At 38.6% G+C, this 22,139-nt stretch overlaps 1 protein-coding gene across 1 annotated transcript in view; it reads left to right on the forward strand.

Moving 5' to 3' along the window:
• LOC107744157 (uncharacterized) overlaps window positions 1–22,139 on the forward strand; it is a 78,154-nt gene that overhangs the window by 22,186 nt on the left and 33,829 nt on the right. The window contains exons 4-10 of the mRNA XM_016557665.1: window positions 3,069–3,186; window positions 3,370–3,493; window positions 6,089–6,162; window positions 9,745–9,802; window positions 10,066–10,095; window positions 10,552–10,765; window positions 11,473–21,390. Coding sequence (XP_016413151.1) covers window positions 3,069–3,186; window positions 3,370–3,493; window positions 6,089–6,162; window positions 9,745–9,802; window positions 10,066–10,095; window positions 10,552–10,765; window positions 11,473–21,390 — 10,536 coding nt within the window. The remainder of the gene's footprint in view (window positions 1–3,068; window positions 3,187–3,369; window positions 3,494–6,088; window positions 6,163–9,744; window positions 9,803–10,065; window positions 10,096–10,551; window positions 10,766–11,472; window positions 21,391–22,139) is intronic.

Genomic DNA, 22,139 nt, shown 5'->3' on the forward strand with positions numbered 1-22,139 from the left:
AAAATAAAGAGTTTACTGTGGGAGTACTACACTCAACCAACACCAGGGAAGGCAGTTTTTGTCAGAGCCCTTGTTATACTTAATTTTGACATTAATTTTAATTTTTACACCAGACATATATATCGGTTCAAAATATCGGTTTACTTGATCTGTAATAATCGGTATCGGCATCGGCCTTGAAAAACACATATCGGTCGACCCCTACTCTAGATTAGTGGTACTCAACCAAATTGACATGTTAAAAATGTTTACTTAATTATATCTATATACTTGATGAAATATGGAAGGCATGATCTTTACTGTTTTTATGACTAAATAAATAACTTCCATATTATTTATGAGCCATTAAATGATGTCATTCAATCAACAAAAGTGATACAATACTGACTATAGTTCATTGAAAATAAATGAAAGCATTTATTTATTTATTGTTTGTGTAGTTCTGGTTTCCACGGTAACAGTGACTCACTTGATTGGTTGATTTTGCTTCAGAATTATGGGTAATGTAGTTCTTCACCAGAAATGTAGTGTAATAGTGTAGTAAACAAAATGCTGAAATTTTGCTGCATAAACTGTGGTACAATTTTGTCCCAGCCCTAATGAATTTAAGGCTTGTCCACAGACACAGTAATGCACCCTCATTCCCATTGATGACTTCATGCTTTCTTGTCCTAATGGAACTTCAGAAAGCCAGATGTCATCATTATTGAACAGAGCCCTTCAATCTAGTCAAGCTTTGTGTGTCTTTGCTCTCAGAGGAGCATTTGAAAGCAGCGTTGACATTAACTCAAGACTGGCTAAACATTACAGTATGTAATATTCCAGTGTTGCCTTACAAAATAGCCTATAGCTGAACCATATTCGTATGTTGCCTACATTTCCGTTGAACAAATTCAGTCCATTAAGGTTAAGCCAGAGAAACCTGCATACTTTCATCTGTTTGCCCTCTCTCGGAGCCTGTTTGACTAGCTTAAATAATTATGATGATATAACCATATTGCCAGTGGGATCACGGCTGTTTATATAGCTCCTCATTTGTTTGTTTGATCAAAGGGCAAAGTTATTGTATCATTCAGACGTGTCACGAGTTCAGCTGTTCTGTCTGAACCTCCATACGACCCTGCGGGTGAGTTTGAGACGTCACGTCTCTCCGGACCTGCATTTTTAGCGTGCGTGTGTACGTGGCGTCAGCAAGCTCTATCTGTCTCTATAGCAACCTATCAATTAATAATTACTCAGCCCATTGTCGCTTGCCATGTTCTGGAAAACTAACAAGTGCAAAAAAAGAGAAATAAGCAAACAAGGTGTTCTCTGGGGGTCTAAAACCATCTCATCCTCACCACACTTTGGAGACAATTGAAAGCCTAAATGAATAATGAATGGATTTCCAAATGCGCCTCTTTAAGTGCCGCACTCGCGTGTGCTTTGGGCTTCTCTATTTATAACAAGCAGAGCGGCAGATAAAAGCCACATTTGTCTCATTCAGTTGTAGAAAAGGCTTGCATTCTGTTAGCAGATGGTGTGAAGCCATTGTTATGGAGCACGTTTTTACCAGCACAAATATTATTTAATTTTTTACACTGTACTATTTGATTATGCAGAGCAGACTTTAGCATTTGTATAGCGATTTGAACTCATTTGACTTGTTAGACACACCTGATGTTCAAATAAACTGTGCGTTAAATATCAATTAACGTCATTGTGCTTAGAATATTTGCAGTAAGTGTTTCTCTAAGCTTCTCAAACACAGAATGTTGTCATACTTGATTAACTAGCAATTGCTTGATTAATTAGCAAAACTTGGGAAAAGTTCCCCTGAAAGATTAAAAATCTAGTTTGCTATGCTTTTTATTGCATGTTTGAGTCAGCTGTATAATGCTTTTCTTAATCTTTATGTCTGAATAATCCTACACTGCACCTGGGATCTTATAAAACACTGAGACAATGAAGATGAAGCTAATTAGACCTGTTTCAGCTGCTTTTGTGCTTTTCCACTTGGTGGTGTGGTGAAGTACCACACAGTCTGTAAAAATATGGAGATCAAGCACTCAACAAACTGGAGTAGTGGTGCAAGGTTATGGAAGGTCATCTATCAACACATTGTTCAGTTTGTCTTCAACCATATTTGTCTTCAATACACTACTGTTCAAAAGTTTTTTTTTTTAAACACGACTTCTGCTCACCAAGGCTGCATTTATTTGATTGAAAATTCACTAAATTTTATTTAGTGAATTTTATTTAGTTAAATTCTATTTCACAATTTTATTGTGAATTTTACAGGTTTAGTTTAAGTGGCTGTTTTCTATTTTTTTATATATACTAGAATGTAATTTATTCCAGTAATGCAAAGCTACTTATCAATGTTGAAAACAGTTGTGCTGCTTAATATTTTGTAAAAAACTGTGATATATTTTTTCTTTGTCACTTGATTAATTTCTGTAAAAAAATCTGACCCCAAACTTTTGAATGGTAGTGTATCATTTATGCATTTCTTTTATTTAATTTAAAGGGATAGTGATGAAAATGAAATGAAATGAACTGAAAATTGTCATTAATTACTCCCCTTCATGTCATTCCAAACCCGTAAGACCTTTCTTCTTTTCTGTGTCAGACTTCGACATTTGTTTCTTTATGCACAAAAAGTATGTTCGTAGCGTCAAAATTAAGGTTGAACCACTGATGTCACATGGACTATTTTAACAATGTCCTGACTATGTTTCTGGGCCTTGAACGTGGTAGTTCCCTTGCTGTCTAAGCAGGGTCAGAAAGCTCTCAGATTTAATCAAAAATATTGATGGTGTTACGGGTTTGGAACGACATGAGGGTGAGTAATAATGACAGAATTTTCATTTTTTGGCGAACTATCTCTTTAAGGCTGGAAAGGCTCCAATGAGATGCTGCTTAAAGAAACTATTAGTAAAATTGTTGTAGTATGTTCAAAATATATTATGGGCGTTTTATGATGTACTGAAAATTACAAAAAACTAAACGGTTGCAATTGCCGCTTACAAAAACGAACAAAAAAACTACACCTTTTGAAGCATCTTTTGTTGTGTTGTGACCTTCAGTGAGATCAGCCGGCTGGACCTTGGCCTCATTATAGAGGTGTGGAACAAAGGTCTCATCTGGGACACCATGTTAGGAACAGCCTGGATCCCACTCAAAAGCATCTGCCATTCAGAGGAGGTCAGGAAGTCATGCACATCTCAAAATCTTACATCATTCCGTGATAAAATAAATTTCTTATGGAATGTTTGTAGTTGTTTAATTTCAGTGAACTTGGTCATCAAGCATCAAGCTGTCCTAAAGATTCCTCTCTTTCATGTGTGTTTCATTTATACTGTAATGAATAACCTTTCCTCTGAACAGGAGGGCCCTGGCGAGTGGATATTTTTGGACTCTGAAGTTCTGATGAAGGCAGATGAGATATATGGGACTAAAAATCCAACTCCACATCGGGTCCTGCTGGACACTCGCTTTGAACTGCCCTTCGGTGAGACTGCCTCTTTAAAATTTCTTTGTGTAATTTAAAAAAGTACATCCTTTCAGGTTGTTTTTCATCATTTACACAACCATTCAAAAGTTTGGGGTGATTAAGATTTTTTTTTAAGAATAAATTTTTGCAATATCACTTTTTTTCTGCAAGGACACATTAAGATTATCAAAATTGACACTAAAGACATTTATAATGTTACAGTAGATTTCAGTTTCAAATGAATTCTGTTCTTTTTAATCTAAAAATTCACCAAAGAATCCTGAAAAAAAACAAAAAAACTGGTCATGCATCCACAAAAATATTAAACCGCACAACACAACACTGATAGTAATAATAATTAAAAATGTTTCTTAAGCAGCAAATCAGCATATTGGCATAATTTTTGAAGGATCATGTGACACTGAAGACTGGAGTAATGATGCTGAAAATTCAGCTTTGCATCACAGGAATTTCATTTAACATCAAAATAGAAAACAGTCATTTTAAATTGTAATAATATTTCACAATATTACTCTTTTTACTGTATTTTTGTTAAAATGCAGCCTTGGTGACCTGAAGAGTGTTCTTTAAAAACACTTGAGATCAATCCCATCTGTCTCTCTGGTGCTTTTGGGCTCCATTGATTTGTTGAATGTCATCAGGGTTGAGTGAATCTCCTTCAGGCAGCTGCTTGCTTTCTAATAAAACAGTTTTCAGACTGTCTCTCTAAAACTGCTGATTTATCCAGCATACAGTGTTGTAATGTTAAAAAGTGACTAATTTTTTTTAGATTTTTCAAATGAAATGCTAACAAGTAAAAACAAACAAAGCTTTTTAGACTTGAATGACACTGTTTCCTGAGAAATGGCTTTTTCTCTGTAACCTAGTGTGACAAGGATCCATGTAGCGGAGATATAAAAGGAGGCTTGAGCTTTTCGCTTGCTGGTTGAATTATCACTTTGATTTGCATCTCTTTGTGTAAGACTTAACAAAAATAATTACATTTTTGCCAGCTGTGTCTCCATTGTGAGTGGAGCTATGGGCTGTAAATAAAGTGTGCGGCGGTGAACACGCTGTAGGTTGTTGGGATGTGAAAGGTCGGACCTTCGTAAGTGGCGAATTTGGCCTGGATACCTGCCATTGATCCCATTCATAAGCCAGACTGTTTTATCCGAGCACTTTGAAGCTACTCTCCTCATGTGCCGTATCCCATGTGCCTTCAAAGGGAGCTGCACACAGTATCTGATGCTTTGTGTACAATTGGACCCAATTCCAATTTGTTTTCAGATTTGGTCCTCAGGACTGACAGTCTGCCATTTTGCAGTGAAATCGGATTTGATTGTTCAGACAAGGTAGTCACTGATCAAAATATATATATCACACTGTAAAACAATTTGTGAAATTTACTAGCCATTCCTGAGTGAAATTTTTTTAAAGAAACGGCAAGTAACAATGAAATTAAACGGGATTTTTAAGTAGAAAGACTGAAATAATTTTCAGTAATTTTGTTTATTTACAACAGTAAATTTAGTTTTATTTATAACTTCAAAAATTATGCACTTTTTACAGTGCAGCTGTCAAGGCAATGACTATAAAACAAGAGTCTGATTGTCCAGACTTAATCTGGTTTCAAACTACATATTAATGTGCTTTAGGTCTGGTTTACAAACATGTTTCTCTGCTGTTTAGACTACAAACAATGAAACCGATTTCTTAATCTGGTTATAACCTACCTATAAATATGCTTTAGATATGGTTTGCAAACATGTTTTTTGCTGTTCAGACTACAAACAATGAAACCGATTTCTTAATATGGTTTCAAACTACCTGTAAATGTGCTTTAGATCTGGTTTGCAAACATGTTTTTTGCTGTTCAGACTACAAACAATGAAACCGATTTCTTAATATGGTTTCAAACTACCTGTAAATGTGCTTTAGATCTGGTTTGCAAACATGTTTTTTGCTGTTCAGACTACAAACAATGAAACCGATTTCTTAATATGGTTTCAAACTACCTGTAAATGTGCTTTAGATCTGGTTTGCAAACATGTTTCTTTGCTGTTGAGACTACAAACAATGAAACTGATTTCTTGATCTGGTTTCAAAATACCTACAGTATGAATGTGCTTTACTGTAGATTTGGTTTGAAAACATGTTTTTTTCTTTTCAGACTAAACAATGAAAACAATTTCAGTTGTACAAGTAAAAGTGTTTTTTCCCCCTACCTGTATGGCTTTTTGTTGAACTGCTGCACAAACTATGTTTATACATGCTGGATTTTTATTAATGCTGAGGTGTCACAAACATGGTTTGTTTGCTACGTAACAAATATAGTAAATATTTTCAGTTTGAACTAAACTACTGTTTTTTCCCCTTCCCCTAAAAATATTGCTGCAAATGGAGACTTTTGTTCCTATACTTGCTTTTAAAGTGAAGTGTCAAGTAATGCTCTGTTTTTTAACTGGCAGACTATTTTTAAGGTCCCTCGGCCAAGTAGCTCATTATACATTTAAAAGGTCTGAATACATAATCATAACGTCTTAGCACATGTAAATGGTCTGCATGAGGTTTTATGTCTTGGACTGCACCACTCATGACTCTACGATTTTGCAGAAATCCCAGAGGATGAGGCTCGATACTGGACCGGCAAACTGGAACGCATCAATGCTATGGGCATTCATGATGAGGTAAGACCTGTGCATGTGCAGCTAAACAACAGCATGCTTTCAATATTTCAGTACATGTGGGCTTAGTTACCAAACAAGAGTCCACACTGACTGTCATTGCATATAATTATATGAGAAGAGGTTGCATGACAATTTTCTGAATGCATTTACATTGTGTTTGGCTACAGTTGTCGTTGTAATTTGCATCTAAAAAGGAAGTGTAGGCAGTGTTTACCAGAATCACAATATTGCTTTTTAGCATTGCTCAGCATTATATACTTTACTGTGGAGTAATATGAGCATAACTATAAACTTCAGGTTAATTTTGAGAGAATAATTACTTTTTTGATGCCTATTATGTTTCTTTTGCCTAAAAAGCTGATGTATATGATTTTAAACTAATATTAGTTTTATACAATGTCATAGCTGTGAGATTTTGTGTTGTGTGTTGTTGTAACATTAGTTTTGAGGTAGAAATTTTATATATGAATTGAAAAATATTACATCCAGTTATCTTGTTTTACTTTTGATTATAGCTGTTTTTGTGAAAAAGAAAAATATAAATAAAAAGAAAAATATTGATAGTTAATATTAAAATATTAGAATATTTTATTTAAATGATATTTACCATTTTAGTAAAAATTAATGTGTATACCACTTTGACTTTCTGCTTTACACACAAATCATTCCTGACAGCTAAAAGAATAAGTATAGAATAAGTTATTCAGTAATAGTTTGTAATGTAATAGTATTACTTGAATCTAATTTGAGATGGGTTAATATAATTTATATCTCAACCACCATTATAATCACCCCTTTTGTAAGATGCAATAAATTAATCATTATCTTGCTCGTCAAGGCTTTACAGTTATTTTTGACACTTATTAATTCTTATATTAAATCATGGCAGGTATGTTGCAGTCTGAGAGTTATAAATGTAGGTCTGATCATATTTTTTAATTTTTTTCTGTTTCCCTCTTGGTTATTTAATAATTAGTGTCACAGCTTTGGTATGTGGTCAACATGTGTGTGTTCTGAGCAGTTTTTTTTTTGTTGTGCATTGTTGTGATCGATTAATAAAATACACATATGGGTATTTGTCTAGGACCTATAATCATTATTCAGATTAAATATATACAGTATATACAGTGGGTACGGAAAGTATTCAGACCCCCTTAAATTTTTCACTCTTTGTTATATTGCAGCCATGCCATAAACTCTATGAATATTATTTCTTAAAAGAATTAGCAATATATTGTTCATATATTGCTCTACTCCTGCTGTTGGAGTATAACATGTCATACCACAGGACCTCAACTTTCAAATATTTTATATCCGATATTATGTACAGCAGATACACCAGTTTATCAATGTCCAATGTACGTTTTTTACTAAATGAAGCAAATCAAGGTAGTCCTTAAATTAGGGTGACCATACGTCCTCTTTATCCCGGACATGTCCTCTTTTGGACCTTAAAAAATGCGTCCGGCCGGGATTTCTAAATCGCCCAAAATGTCCGGGATTCGGCTTTTGCTTTCTACAGTCGCCATTAGTGTGCGTTTTTGTATTAGAGCCATGCGAGGACTGTGTCCAGTCCCGCCTACTCTCGCAAACATTCTAATATTGCATATAATTTTCGCGCATCAGTGGGCCGCTATCAATATGTGGAGAATATAATCACTTTTGGATGAGCGCTCGCTGTTCACTTTCGATTTTGCGATCACATGCGCTCTGTGTAAAGGAAGATCAGATATTTGTCAATGAGCTCAGGATCTGTTGAGCAGCAAATCCTCCAGCATGGTCTGTCAGCCATCTCTCCTCTCAACCCGTGATCAGTCAAATCTGACTCCTGCAGCTTGTGTTGGTTGCAGGGTTGTCTAGTCCGCGGTTTTTTTTTTCTCGATGGAATTGGGCTACTTTTAAACTGTTGCCATACCAATCTAGTTCCGATCTGTTTACGATCTGTTTACGAGTCTGTAAACGGCATTAGAGGCAAAAGACGCAAAGAGGAGAAAATACATTAGCAGGCAGAGCAGGCTCCCTGTTCACAATGCGCGAAGTATGAATAGGGCCTTTCGCACCGCGGGAACCTTTTCATAGTACCAGAACTAATTGTGGAACTGTACTGGGAAATAGTTCGTGCAAAATCGTCCCAGTACTTTAGTACTGTACATTTAGTTCTGGAACTAAAGCGGTGCGAAAGGCTCTAATGTATCTCTGAGGGGAACTGACTGTCTTAAGAAACAGTTTAGATGGTATTTTCCTTTCATCTTGCCTCTGTATAATGCATTGTTTACAATGCATCACTGCTGTTCTTTAAGCGCCACCTGCTGACAGTGAATTTGCATTTTCATTCAGCCCATCTGCTGTTTGGTATGTTTTATGTAGCCTAATTTCACAAAGCTAAAGTCAAACCATTCGGTTTTTGCTTCAGGTTTTGAAATTATACGGTCTAATTTTAGATCAAAATATAATGAAGCAACTAACCATATTCTTCCTACTCATATTTTCATTCTTTCTTGTCTTTGGCTTAAATAAAATACATATAAAATCAGTATTGGATTCTACCAAAAGTTAAGATCAGTGCATCCCTAAATTTATGAATGTCTGAAATTTAGAAATAAGACTTAAATGTTAGTATTGTAGCTGCCTTTGGACGATAAAGTTCTCTAATTTAAAAAAGCTAGTTGAGTTAATGTCAGTTTATTTATTTATTTATTTTTTGTACAACCGTCTTATTTATATGTAATTTGTTTTATGTCATAAAGCTATGCAGTTTCTGTGTGAATGATCAGTGGTGGAATTGGCTGCGATACAAGGGGCACCAGCTAAAATCTTGCCTAGGGCACCAAATTGGTCAGGGCCGGCCCTGGTGTGATGACAAAATGGTACTGGGAAATAGTTCGTGCAAAATCGTCCCAGTACTTTAGTACTGTACATTTAGTTCTGGAACTAAAGCGGTGCGAAAGGCTCTAATGTATCTCTGAGGGGAACTGACTGTCTTAAGAAACAGTTTAGATGGTATTTTCCTTTCATCTTGCCTCTGTATAATGCATTGTGTTTACAATGCATCACTGCTGTTCTTTAAGCGCCACCTGCTGACAGTGAATTTGCATTTTCATTCAGCCCATCTGCTGTTTGGTATGTTTTATGTAGCCTAATTTCACAAAGCTAAAGTCAAACCATTCGGTTTATGCTTCAGATTTTGAAATTATACAGTCTAATTTTAGATCAAAATATAATGAAGCAACTAACCATATTCTTCCTACTCATATTTTCATTCTTTCTTGTCACCCCGACCCGCCCGGCCCGGCCTGGCCCGGCCCGCACCCACTGTCCTCTTTTTGGAAAACTAGAATATGGTCACCCTACCTTAAATTAACCAGTCTCATGACACACACACACACACACACACACGAACTGATTGAAGTGAGTTTTGCTGTGAATTTGCATGCTATTTAATGGTTATTTTATTTATTGAAATCTGCATGTTCAGTAACTGAGGTTGTTAATTGCTTTAATAGTAATTAATTATTAATTGTACATTTATAGTACTTTTTTCTTGTTGTCTCTTACCATCTTCTTTTACTCTCCTTGTGTCAGTTTCCCTTACAGGATGAAGTAGCGGGACGCCCCCTGCCCTGTGCTGCCTCTCAGTGCTGTGAGTGACAACATCCCACACTAGATGGAGCCTCAGCATCATGCCTGATGCTTCACTGTGCTCTCCACTCCTTTACATGCTGCTTCTTGTCACCTTTAAATAGCATAAATGTTAACATACAATCTGTTCACAGCGTATATGTTCACAAATGTTCACTCAAGCATCAAGCACAAGTAAATTCACATTAGAATTGCAATATCAGTCTTTGTAAATGATTTTGTTTTTGCACATCTTCTTTCACTCTTGAATTTTAATTTCGCCAGGCAACTATTTTGGATGGGCCGACAGTCAGAGTATGTAATGTGTATTCAGATTTTATATAGTAACCCTTTACTCTAGATTATTCCCTGGAACCCCCCCTGGACCCTCAAAATAAATATGCTTTCATATGCGCCCCTAAGTGTTGAGATTTTCATGCACACTTGCGCACAGATAAATTTAAAATACAACACAAAGCATGAATTTTCCCCAAATTTCCTTGAGTTTTGACCTTGTTGAAATAATGTGTTCTTTGTGTGCATTGTGAGATCCTTGTTTTAATTCTCCTGCACTTACCTCCTTGTACTTGTTTATATTATGCGACTACTTTGTTGCAAAGAGAAACATTTGATTTCACTTAGATGATAAATGAGATTTGGCTTTTACATTTTTCATGTAATCTTTTATTTACATTAACATATTTCATATATAAAAACAAGGACAGATTGGCATTTTGTTGTTTTTCTCACTTGTAATGTTTCCCTGTCTAGCTTTGGATGACCTGGACAGTGCAGTGGATGATAGAGACAGTGACTACAGGAGTGAGACGAGCAGTAGTTTACCTCCACGCTACCACACTACAGCCCAGCCCAACTCTTCACTTCACCAGTATCCCATGGGGCCACGCTTTCAGCAGCACATGGATTCCTGTGCTGACTCTTTGCACAGCTTTGAATTTGACTATAGAGATCACCATGCAAGCAGGTACATTCAGTTCCTATAAGTACTGTATGCATCCATATAGTACTATGCATTCTTTGTGTACAACTGCACCAGTTTAACAACACTTTTAGCTCTGAATGTAATGGTTCTGGGATGGTAATTTCCATAACTCAGCTGTGAAATGGCAATTTATGTATATGGTTGCAGATTATCCCTGTTTGTTATGCTGAACTTTAAACTTGCAATTTGAGGACGGATTTTTAGTCTTTTAGACTTGTGATTTGTGTAAGAGAAAGAAACTGAAATGTGGTATTCTGAGATTGTGGTTAATCAGAGTCTCTTGTGTGGCCCAGTACAGAGCTAATCTGGATAATTATTTTGCATCAGATCCCTTTTAAAAATACAGAGATTGTATTTCTTGTGATCATTAAGTTATGGTTGAAATGACATTTGTGTGTAATTTATGTATTTTCCCACCAGCTGTATGCATAATTTTTTTGGGGGGGTGATTAAAAATCTGTTTATTTGCGAGTTGAAAAGCATTTAATGGTTCGGTAAGGACTGTATTTTTCACTTCACATTTCTGTTAATCCGCTTACATTTTTTTGTTTCATTTCACAACTTTAGTGCATCACTATTACCATGTTCTTGCTCTCAGCAGCTTTTATCTCTTATGTTGAAATACATATTTTTTTCTCTTTCTTTCCCTCTCCTTTTTATCCTCTTCCATTCTTTTTAATCTCTGCTAGAATTCCTAATCATAGGGGTAGAGTTAGGATTGTCCCTGTAGATTCAGGCATGGGTGTGGAGGATTGGGAGGTCAAATACAGACTACAGGGTAAAAGTACCCTGTGTGAGTTCCTTGATAGAGAAGAACAGGCATGGATTGAGGAACATGACAGAAAAAATGATCTTGTTCATATTGAAAAGGCTTGCCATGATCCCATAGTCAACCAGTTGTCTCCAATCAAAAACAAAAATGCTTCATTAAATGCCGCTTACCCAGAAGGCTATGCTACTATTGACCGAAGGCGAAGGAAAAAAATCCGGGACCCAGGGGGGCTGGAGCATGTTGGAGCAGAGCATTTCCCACCCGATCTTGCATTTCTTCGTCAAAAACGAAGTGAGCTTGTGTTACGCCAAGTGAAAGAAATGGAAGAGGCTGATGAAAACATGATGCCATGCCTGAAACCATACAAAAATGGCTTACTCTACAAACCAAGAATGTGGGCCAAAAATAAGCTAGAAAACACACTGGAGAATTATGTTGCATATCAAGAGGAAGAAGCAGCTAGACAGAGGGAAGATGTAGGCTTTGATTCTGAGGGCTCAGATGAGCTACAGTATTCCATTGGCTCTGAGGAGGAGTTGGAGGAAATGACCTCTTTAGCTAAGGCGCTCAGGGCTGAGGAGAGGAAAAATTATAGCCACTATGGATATTTCTCAACATATGGGAGCCAAACTGAGAGGCTTCAAGGTTACCGTGATAAGAAGAGTGGAAAGGGTCAAATTGGTGGATGGGCTCCAGAGGTCATGCTGTCTCCTGTTGAGGAACCTAGTGATGAATATGTTGATCCTATAGATGAGCTGCAGTGCCTGGTTGAAACTGTATCAGAATATCTAGCTGAAAAAGAAGAAGAAATCAGTAAATATGGATCTTTACCCAAGTCTAACAAATCAAGGCTGTCATCTCAGGGTAGTGCAAAAATAGAATCTGTTGGAGATGAGCAAGGTATCACCTCTAAGGAAGTGAAAGATAAACCCATAGATGCCAAAGAAAGAAATTCAAGTGGTGCTTCTGACCATGGAGTGGCAGGGATGAAGAATGCCATGAGTTCATTATTTAGCTCTTTAACAGATAAAGTTGTATCAAGCTCAAAACAAGTGGACTCGAAGTCTGTTGAACAATCAGAGAATTCAAGTAATGTTCCTGTTAGTTCTGGTATATCAAAATTGTTTTCCTTCATGCCAAATTCTGCAAGTCCCACACCAGTAGCTGTGGTATCCCCTACTCAGGATCCTCTGTGTGATAGTAAGTTTTCAATGCCATCTATTTTGCCTTTCCAGCCATCTGATGCCAAGTTGCAAAGGGTGGACCACTCAACTCAACCAATCAGAAATGAGCCCAACAAATACAGTGTTGTCACAGCTCACAATGAGACATCGTCTTCTGTGAATTCAGTATTGGGAAAGGGGAATACTTTCACTGGAGATAGTGTTGTGAATGGAACAGCCAAAAGTTTTACTTTTGATGCGGGGAAAATGCAGCCAGGTGATCAGTCCAGAGTTTTGAATTGCAATACAAAACTCAATACAATGCCAGATGCGTATAAAGTCGCTGATGGTGAAAAACCTAAAGCTTTTAAAAATATCTCTAATGAGATGAATAGTGAGAAGACACACACTGAGCCTATAACACAAAAAGCTTCTGAAGAGTCAGGATTTTTCAGTCCTTTTAAGAAATCTCTCAGTTCATTAATCTCACCTGGACCTCCAGTGCCTCCTCAGACTCAAACACAGACAGTTTTTCCTGTTTTCAGATCAGCAGAAGACGTTAGGGTAGAAAAACTTTTAGACCAGTCCTCCCTAACAAAACAAGCTTTTGTCTCTTCTGACAATGTATCTGCCCCACAACCTCCAAAGACAGAAGGAGGGCTGTTTTCTGGATTGTTTAAGTTTGCATCTGGTGAGGATTCAAGTACATCCAAAGGTATGCCACAAAACTCAGTTAAGACAGATCAAGCTCTTAATGCCCCAAACAAAATTACAGGTGTAATTCCATCTTCAGTTCATGACAATGCAAAATCAACAACACATAACCATAAAGAACCTGAGGCAACTGCTAAGGGGAACACAGAAACAGGCTGGTTTTCTAGTCTTTTTAAGATGGCACCAACTGAAGATCTGCAGCCTGTTACTCGACATGCCCAAAGGCCTAATATTCAGAACCCTCCACTTCCTCTAGGGTCAAATCAAAATGTACCTAGGATGCAACATCAGAATCCATCTCCGGCTGAAGAACAAATGCAATTTAGGCACCAACATCCTTGTCCAACTGAAGTCCCTCATGATACAGAGCAAAAAGCATCTCAACATGAACGTCAGGTCCTGTTCTCTGGTTTGTTTAAATCAGCTGCTTCTGATGATACATCAGTTGCTCAAGCATCTACTAATCAACCACACCAAGGAGGCTTACTCTCAGGAATCATGAAATTTGCTTCTACAGGTGATATGACCACAGGTACTCAACTCAATCAGTCACAACAAAAGAGTCCGTCTGCTCAAATAATAAATCAACAAACACAACCTCACACCCAACAAAGTGCATCTAATCCTCTTTTCCCAGGGCCATTAAATGTTTCCTCCACAGAAAATAGACCCCCTCAACAAAAAGACTTTCAGCAACCGTCAACATTTGCAAGTGCACCACCTCAACAGGGAAGTATTTTATCTGGCCTTTTCAGATTTACCTCCACTGACAAGGTTTCAGACACTGAGACAAAGATCTCCCAAGAGCAACACAAATCATCAAGTGCAAGTGCCTGTCAAGATCCTGAACAGCATAATGCTGAGGGACAGAGTTGCAACCTTCTTCAGCAGTCCAGAGTCCAAAATAAGCAATCAGACCAACATCAGAAAGGCATAGTAGATGGCCCTAGACAAAGTGTATCCCATCAAGGACCTTCTCAACAAGATGGCTTTCTGTCTGGACTTTTCAAGTTTGCCTCCTCAGATGTTTCTGTCTCTCAATCAACTCAACAAATACAGGCATCTAACAATCAGTCCACTCCACTTCAGCCAACAAAAAATGTGATGGGACAAAACAAACCATCTCAAGAACAAAAACCCCAGTCAGGTGGTCTCTTCTCTACCTTTCTCAAAACATCCTCCACTGAGTCACAGGAACTAAATACACCACTTGTTACACAGGAAAGCAAGGAACATTCTTGTTTGCAGCAGTCAGCTATGACAAAACAAAGTTCTCCTGTAGCAAGGCAAGATACATCCTCTCAGTCAGGAATTTTGTCTGGTGTTTTCAATAAACTCACATCCTCATTTGAAGATGTATCTCCAAACAGCCAGAATTCATTTAAACAGAAACAGGAGCAGCAACACATGCCAACAGAGATATCCACTCATCAAGGTAAATCAAATAGAAAGCTACCCCAAATACCTCCTCAAAATCAATATGCACTACAAAACCAAAAGCCCTCTACTCAACAAGGTTTATTGTCTGAAATATTAACCAGGAATACAACAGAGATTTCCCCTGCCAAACCAGAGAATGTGGTTATGGAAGGATCACATTTGAAGTTCAATTCTTTAGGACTGCTGAGACACAAGGTATCTGACCCAAATAATGTGCCAAACATCTGTGACGCAGAGAGCCTTGATTTGAGGACTCCAGCAAGTTATGCTCGGTCACAACAGAATCGTGCTGCATACACATCTAATAGCACCAATAATTTACCCCTCTTATATAGCTCACAAAACTTTTTGCTCTCAAGCCAAATAAGTAACGCGTCATATAGCACTGAAAATCTTAGTAGCCTCCCTCTTGGTTACCCATCTCAAGCAGTAATGTCACAGGAATATTTAAGGCAGAGTTATCCATCCTTACATGGTGTATCTGATCAATATGCCTACCCACAAGTCTCTTCTTCATATGCATTGGGACTTAGTCCCAATGATGGACACTCATGGATCCAAGAATCTATATTGTGGCAACAGCTGAATGATCAGTCATTAGGCTGCTATCCTGATGGACATGGAAGTATAGCTAGTGATCCAATCCTCAAATCTTCTCAGTGTCTGAATAAGATAGACATGTATGTTAATCAACAATATTGTCCTACTCAGCCATGGATGAGTTTGCACGCTTTCCAAGGAGAGAGCAATAATCAACTAAAGTATTCCAAAGATATTCACCATAGTTCTATGAGACCGAGATTGTGGAATAGCCACAACAGTTTGGATGTTATTAGTAGTCAGGAATTTGAGGGTGTATTGAATTTGAGCATGAAGAATAATGCTAAATTAGGAAAGTGGCACTCGTTTAGTGCAGATAGTTGTAACAGTCTAAACGGTATTTCATATCATGAGGGATATTATGAGGAAACACCTCCAGATCTGTCTTACTCAGCTAATGGACAGTATATATATCAAGGCACATCAGAAATTTGCAGTCAACCTGGGAATAATGGAAGCTATATTAATGTAGCTACATCTCCCAATCCATGGAATTACTCCCCAACAAGCAACATTGATATGGAGGAACATGTGTATCTTGAGGAGTCAGAGTGGTATCAGCAATGGCTTTCACTTTTGGACCAAGGGATGTGGTGGCCAGCAGATGATGGAGATTGTGGATATTTTGTCTACACTGATTATGAGTACATTTATGCTCTACTGACAGATGTGTCTGGGCAGTATGTCTATGCATGTGCTCCAGAACAAGACTGGGGAAATACAGGGGACTTATATCCTAATGCCTGGCTGTATAATGAGATGGTTAAAGTTTGTGGTTTTAAGATTCCTCTCTACAATGAAGATGAGCTCCTTTGGCTTCCAGGGCAAAACCAAAGTGAAGCTGAACTTCTGACCGCACCACTTGACTTGTCGGCAGCCTATAGAAAAGGTAACCAAATCATGAATCTGAACCTAGAGCGTTTCTCTTGGATGTTTGAGAATTCTATTCTTAATCAAAGACGGCAAACTCTGGATTGTTCCTCTTATCAATTTAATAAGGTTAAGATGGATACAAAACAACAGCTCCAAAACAATTGTGGGTACTGGAATCCTTGTGAGGAAGCTGTTGACCTCTCATATCATGGTGCCAACCACAACAGTGCAAATCTCAATAGCAGAGGAATAAAAGAACTGCTATCCCAGAAGGTTTCCATTTCATTTGGTGCTACCCCAACCACAAATTCACCTACCATGGGTGTCTACAGCTGCTATCAGCCTCAACAGAGACGACGTTCATCCACCGGAGTGCAAGTAAAGCATATAGATGATGTTTCAGAAGAAGAGTGGAGAAAGAGAGTACAGCCTGGAGAGGAGCAGCCCAATCGACCCATTAAGAAAATATCCTCTTTTCTATCCTCAATTGTTGGCAAAAGTTCGGATGCAGAATCAACCAAAAATATAACTGTCTCAAGGTCGCCTAATGCCAAAGATGCTCCATACACAGGACAAATTCAAAGCAAATTTACTAAAGCCTCTGAAACTCGACTTGGTGATCAGCAAGCCAAAAACATGATCTCAACAGGTTTTCATAGTCTTAAATCAAAGATCATAAAGGATGATGACTCCTGTGCAGCAGCTCAGTCAGAGAGCACAAATCACTTGGCATCCAAACCAATTTCAACAACATCTGGTGTTTCAGTATCATCTCCAACACAGTCACCAGCTTCCACAACTCCTCAAGGTGCATCCATTTTAAGCTCATCTCAGAAACCCAAACTGGCTAGACAAGCCACAATGTCACAACAGTCCTCTGTTCCTTTAACATCTGTTGGTTCTACTACTTCAATTTCAAGAGACTGCTCAAGTGTAACCTCCAAATCGGCATCTCCAAAAGTTTCTCAGCCAGTAGATACACATGGTGGAAAGCCATCTGAGCAGGCTGGTGGGTTTTTAACCTTTTTCAAGACTGCAGTGGGGATAGAAGAGGTAAAGTCAGATCCCTCTAAATCTACTCAGTCAGTATCTAGACAACCAGAGAAAAATGGATCTGCTTCTGCTGGCAGAAAAGATTCAACAACAAATCAAGGCAAAACTGGAAAGTCTAGCCTTTTTGGGTCAATAGGTGATATTTTTAACATAGAAAGTCCTTCACCACCAAAGACAAATCTGCAACATTCTCCCTCACACCTGCAATCAACTAATGTACTAAATGATGTGAACAAAGACTGCTGCCAAACAAAAACAATGCCTAAAGTAATTCAGAAGCAACAAACAGTAAGTGCCTCTGGACAAGATGGTCAGTCGGAATTACCTAGTGTATCACAGTCATTTCAGGGAAGGAGTGTCTCAGCATCTCAGATATTTCCCCCCGACACTAACAAGGTACCAATGCCAGGGAGATCTCAAACTATGCCACCGACTGGGGAGACAAAACCAGAAGCCTCCTCCAAGCAATCTGGTGGCTTGTTTGGGTTCTCTGTTGGGGATATGTTCTCTGGGGCCACAGCCTCTAAAGAGGAAGGCAAAGGGCTGCTGTCCATTTTTGGTGGTTCCAGTCAACAACAAGCTCCATTTCAAACTGGATCTGCCTCTCCTCAAGAAAAAATGAATGGTGCATCTGCAAAAGAGCCTCTAGCCAAAAACATCCTGACTTTTTTTGGAGGTTCCAGCATTCAACAGACTTCACCTCCATTTGGATCCTTAAGTCAAACACACACACCAGGATCTGCTCCTCCCAAAGAGACTCAAGATCTGAATTTATTTTCTGTGTTCAGTGGCACTAGTACACAGCAGTCTTCAACACAACCTGATTCTTGTAATCAAAAACAAACACCAGGCACTGTCCCTCCAAAGGAAACATCAGCCATGGGTTTACTCTCCATGATAAGTGGTTCTGGCACTCGGCAGACTTCACCTGGATCTGGAGCTGATCCACCAAAAGATCCACCAGTAACAGGATTGCTATCTATGTTCAGTAGCCCTAATCAACATCAGACATCACAACCACGCTCTACCACACAGCCTGCACCCCAAGGGAATGGACAACAAAAAGAGCCCCTGGGTAAAAGTTTATTTTCTATGTTTGGTGGTTCAGGGCAACAACCTTCACAGCAGACAGGATCAGTTTTTGGTGGTATATTAGGTGGATCTTCAAGCTCTACTGAGAGTCCAGCAAAAGGCTTATTCTCTATGTTTGGAGCACAAAGCCCACAACCACCAACTACCAGAGTTCCAGGCACTGTCCCTACTAATGAGCAGACAGTTAAACATACTTCTTTGTTGGATGGGTCTAACTCCCTACAAACTCCACCACAATCTGTCTCTTCTTCTACAAAAGGAGCAACCCTTGCAAAGGAACCACCTAAAGAGAGTCCAGCAAAGGGTTTAGTTTCGGACTCTGGAATAGCCAGTCACCCAACAGCATTACAGGAAGGCTTGACTCCTGAGTCTGTTGTCCCATCGAATGAGCCATCAGTAAATGAAATACCCTCCTTGTCTAGTGCACCTAGCCCTCAGGAATCCCCACAACAACCAGATTCAGTGTCAACCTCTATTTCCCTTGATAGTAAAGAGTCAAAGGAGTCACAAGGTAAAGACTTGATCACTGGACAAATTCCACAGCCAGGTTCTTCTCAACCCTCCTCACTTCTAAGTGGATTGCTATCAAATGAAACCCCTGGTAAAAGTCTTTTGACAAACCTTACTGGGGCTATAATTCAGCCAAGTGAGACACCAGTTACACCAAGCTGTGATCCAACTGTATTAGCACCAAAAGCCCCTCAAGAAGTATTGACAACTGTTGATGGTAGATTGGCATCTTCTGAATCTAGTAAGTCGCCGGCACACCAGGAGGATTCTTCTGCTCAGGGTGTAGTACCACCAAAAGAGGGAGCGACCTCAGGCTTGTTGTCAATGTTTTCTGGGTCAGGTTCTCAGAATGTTCCTTCTCAAACTGGGTCTATACTTGGTGGGATTTTCCCTGGTGCCTCAGGATCAAAGGAAATTCCTGGCAAGAATTTGTTTTCTATGTTTTCTGGGCCAAGTTCACAGCCCAGTGCAGGTAATGCAGGGCCTAAACTTGAGAGTAACAGTCCAGGGGCTTCTACCTTCAATGAGTTACCAGGAAAAGGTTTATTTTCTGTGTTTGGTGGATCAAGTCCACAACAGGCCACTTCTCGGTCTTCTTCACTATTAGGCGGTCTTCTATCTGGAGTTGCTTCTAAAGATGCTCCTGGAAAAAGTCTTCTTTCCATGTTCGGTGGGCCTAATTCAACACCTTCACCTAGTCAAACAGGACCAACATCCAAACCATCTGAAACTGAGGGGCTGTTGAAGGTTGCATCATTATTCTCTCGAGGGGATGCCACTGAGGATAATAAATCAAAGACGGTGGGCTTTAGCCTGTCAAATTTGGGCTTCATGGAGGAAAAGAAATCAGGACCACAGAATGATGATTCCAAGTATTCTATTCCCTTGGGCGATCAACAAAAAACAGCAGCGTCCATGGCTCCAGTCTCTGCTGATATTGCTGACAAAAGCTCAGATCACGTTGTTGAGACAGTTGCTGCTGAGGGGAGTAAGCTAGATGTTACCGTAAATAATTCTAGTTTGCATGGACATGCTTTATCAAAGGATGTTGATTCTAACTCAGAGCAGAGTACAAAAACAGAAATCCAGATTACAGATCACCAACCTGAGTCTATAAAACAGACTGATTCAATAGAGCCCAATGCCTCTGACTCTGAAAGACTTCAACATCATGAACAACAGAAATCTGTCATAGACTCATCAGCTGAAGCAGTCAGTGGGTTTATGTCTAAACTCTTTACTGGTGCCAGTTCAGCAACAAATTCATCAGGAAGTCTTTTCTCACAAACAACCACAGAAAAAAACTCACTCTTTGGCCTTCCAAGTAGCTTGCCCATGGAATCTATAAAAAATGACCTTTTCAGTATGTTTAAATCACCAGAAGCACCGAAAGCAGCTGACATAGCACCATCTATTACCTCTACTCTTCAGTCAGTCCAAGATCAGAATGCACATAATGATTCACTGTCATCTTCTGGGGATGTAACATTGTCTGGAGACAAAGATGAAAAAGATAAAGTAGAAACCCTATTATCCATGAAAGAAATGTCTGCTAATGATACTTTGAGTAATTCAACAGTTGCAAGTGTAGATCCCACAGCAGCTTCCAGCTGCCATCCAGGTGAAACAATTGTTAAGGAGCCTTCTGACGTTAAAGTAATACATGAGAAAACCATTGTCATTGTTTCTGAACCTGAAGCAAAGGATACAGATAAATCAATATCTGCAATAGACAGTAGTTCAAAAGTGGCTCAAAATCCTCCATCAACAGAAACTTCTCAGTCTATATTTGGCATTCCAAGTTTAACAGCACCCAAGTTGGGTTTCATGGCTGGAGCTGCAGATGCTGGGAAGTCTCTTGGATCTTTCTTTTCTTCACCACCCTCAATACCAAGCACAGAAAGTGGCAAGCTTCTTTCTGGGCTTAAGTCATTTTCATCAGGGCTGTTTCATGAAGAGAAGTCAAAAGAAGAAACATCAGCATCTTTGTTTGGAACAAAATTGGGTTTTCCATGGCAGAAAGAAACTCAAGAACCTCCTAAGCAACAAAGACCTCCAGTTGTTACAACCCAACCTAAAGCTCAAAAGAATGAAGTTCACATTGAGAATAGTACAACTGCTGAAATAGGGCATGACAATTTTATGTCAAAGGAAGAAAATTGTGAAATCAAACACACTGTTGATGTTAAACAAGAAATAGTTGCAAATTCTGAAGTCCAAAAGAGAGAATTTGTTGTCCCAGAAAATGACACAGATAAACCCCAACTCAGTTTATCCACTCCTGATCCTCCTCTTCTAAAAGAATTGGAAATCCATATCCAGACCCCACCCTCTACAGATGACTCTTCAGGATTACAGCAGGAAAAGAAGGACCTTTTGATTCCAAAAAGGCTAGTAGCAGCATACTAAATGGTTTCATAAACCATTTATGTTGCACTAAGTTTACATACACATTCATTATTCTATCAAAAAAAAAAATCTATTTGTTTTTTATGTTGTTCATCTATCAATTTCTGGGCTTTGGTCTCTGCGATGAAATAATTATTAAAATAGGACTTCTAGAAGTGCTCACGCAAATCTGCTGAAGACCACTTAACCCACGAAAAAAAGTGCTATTTATTACAAGTATGCCGTCTGAAATATTCAATTTCAAAATTAAGGGGCTCATTTTAATCATAATATCTCAATTAGGGATATGCCGGTATCAAATTTTCACGTCTGCGGTTGTTTACGCCAGAGTGCGCATGCGTCTTTCACAGCATACAGCGGTGTTGTGCATTTTGACCAGTTGATGGGAAAAGTATTCTTAAAAGGCATTCAAAATTCGGAATAATTTGTAATATGTAATTATTCACGGTATTTAGAAGTGCCCACGATAACAATATCGTGCATATTCATTACCGTGATATATCGCATTACCGAATACCGGCACAAGTCTAATCTCAATATGCTGAATAAGAATATTAATGTGCATGTAAACACGCTCATTGACTTTAGTTTTAGCTTTAGTTTACGAAAATGGTGACTTTCCCAATGTGTGATTTGTTTTCTTCTCAGTGCTATGTGATTTTTGTATAGTAACTGTGCTTTGGTTCCTTGTAACTTTGTATTTCCTTTAGCTGTGTGTAGCATTTACTGT

Source organism: Sinocyclocheilus rhinocerous, unplaced genomic scaffold (assembly GCF_001515625.1).
Source record: "Sinocyclocheilus rhinocerous isolate Xijiao unplaced genomic scaffold, SAMN03320098_v1.1 scaffold287, whole genome shotgun sequence".
Taxonomy (NCBI): domain Eukaryota; kingdom Metazoa; phylum Chordata; class Actinopteri; order Cypriniformes; family Cyprinidae; genus Sinocyclocheilus; species Sinocyclocheilus rhinocerous.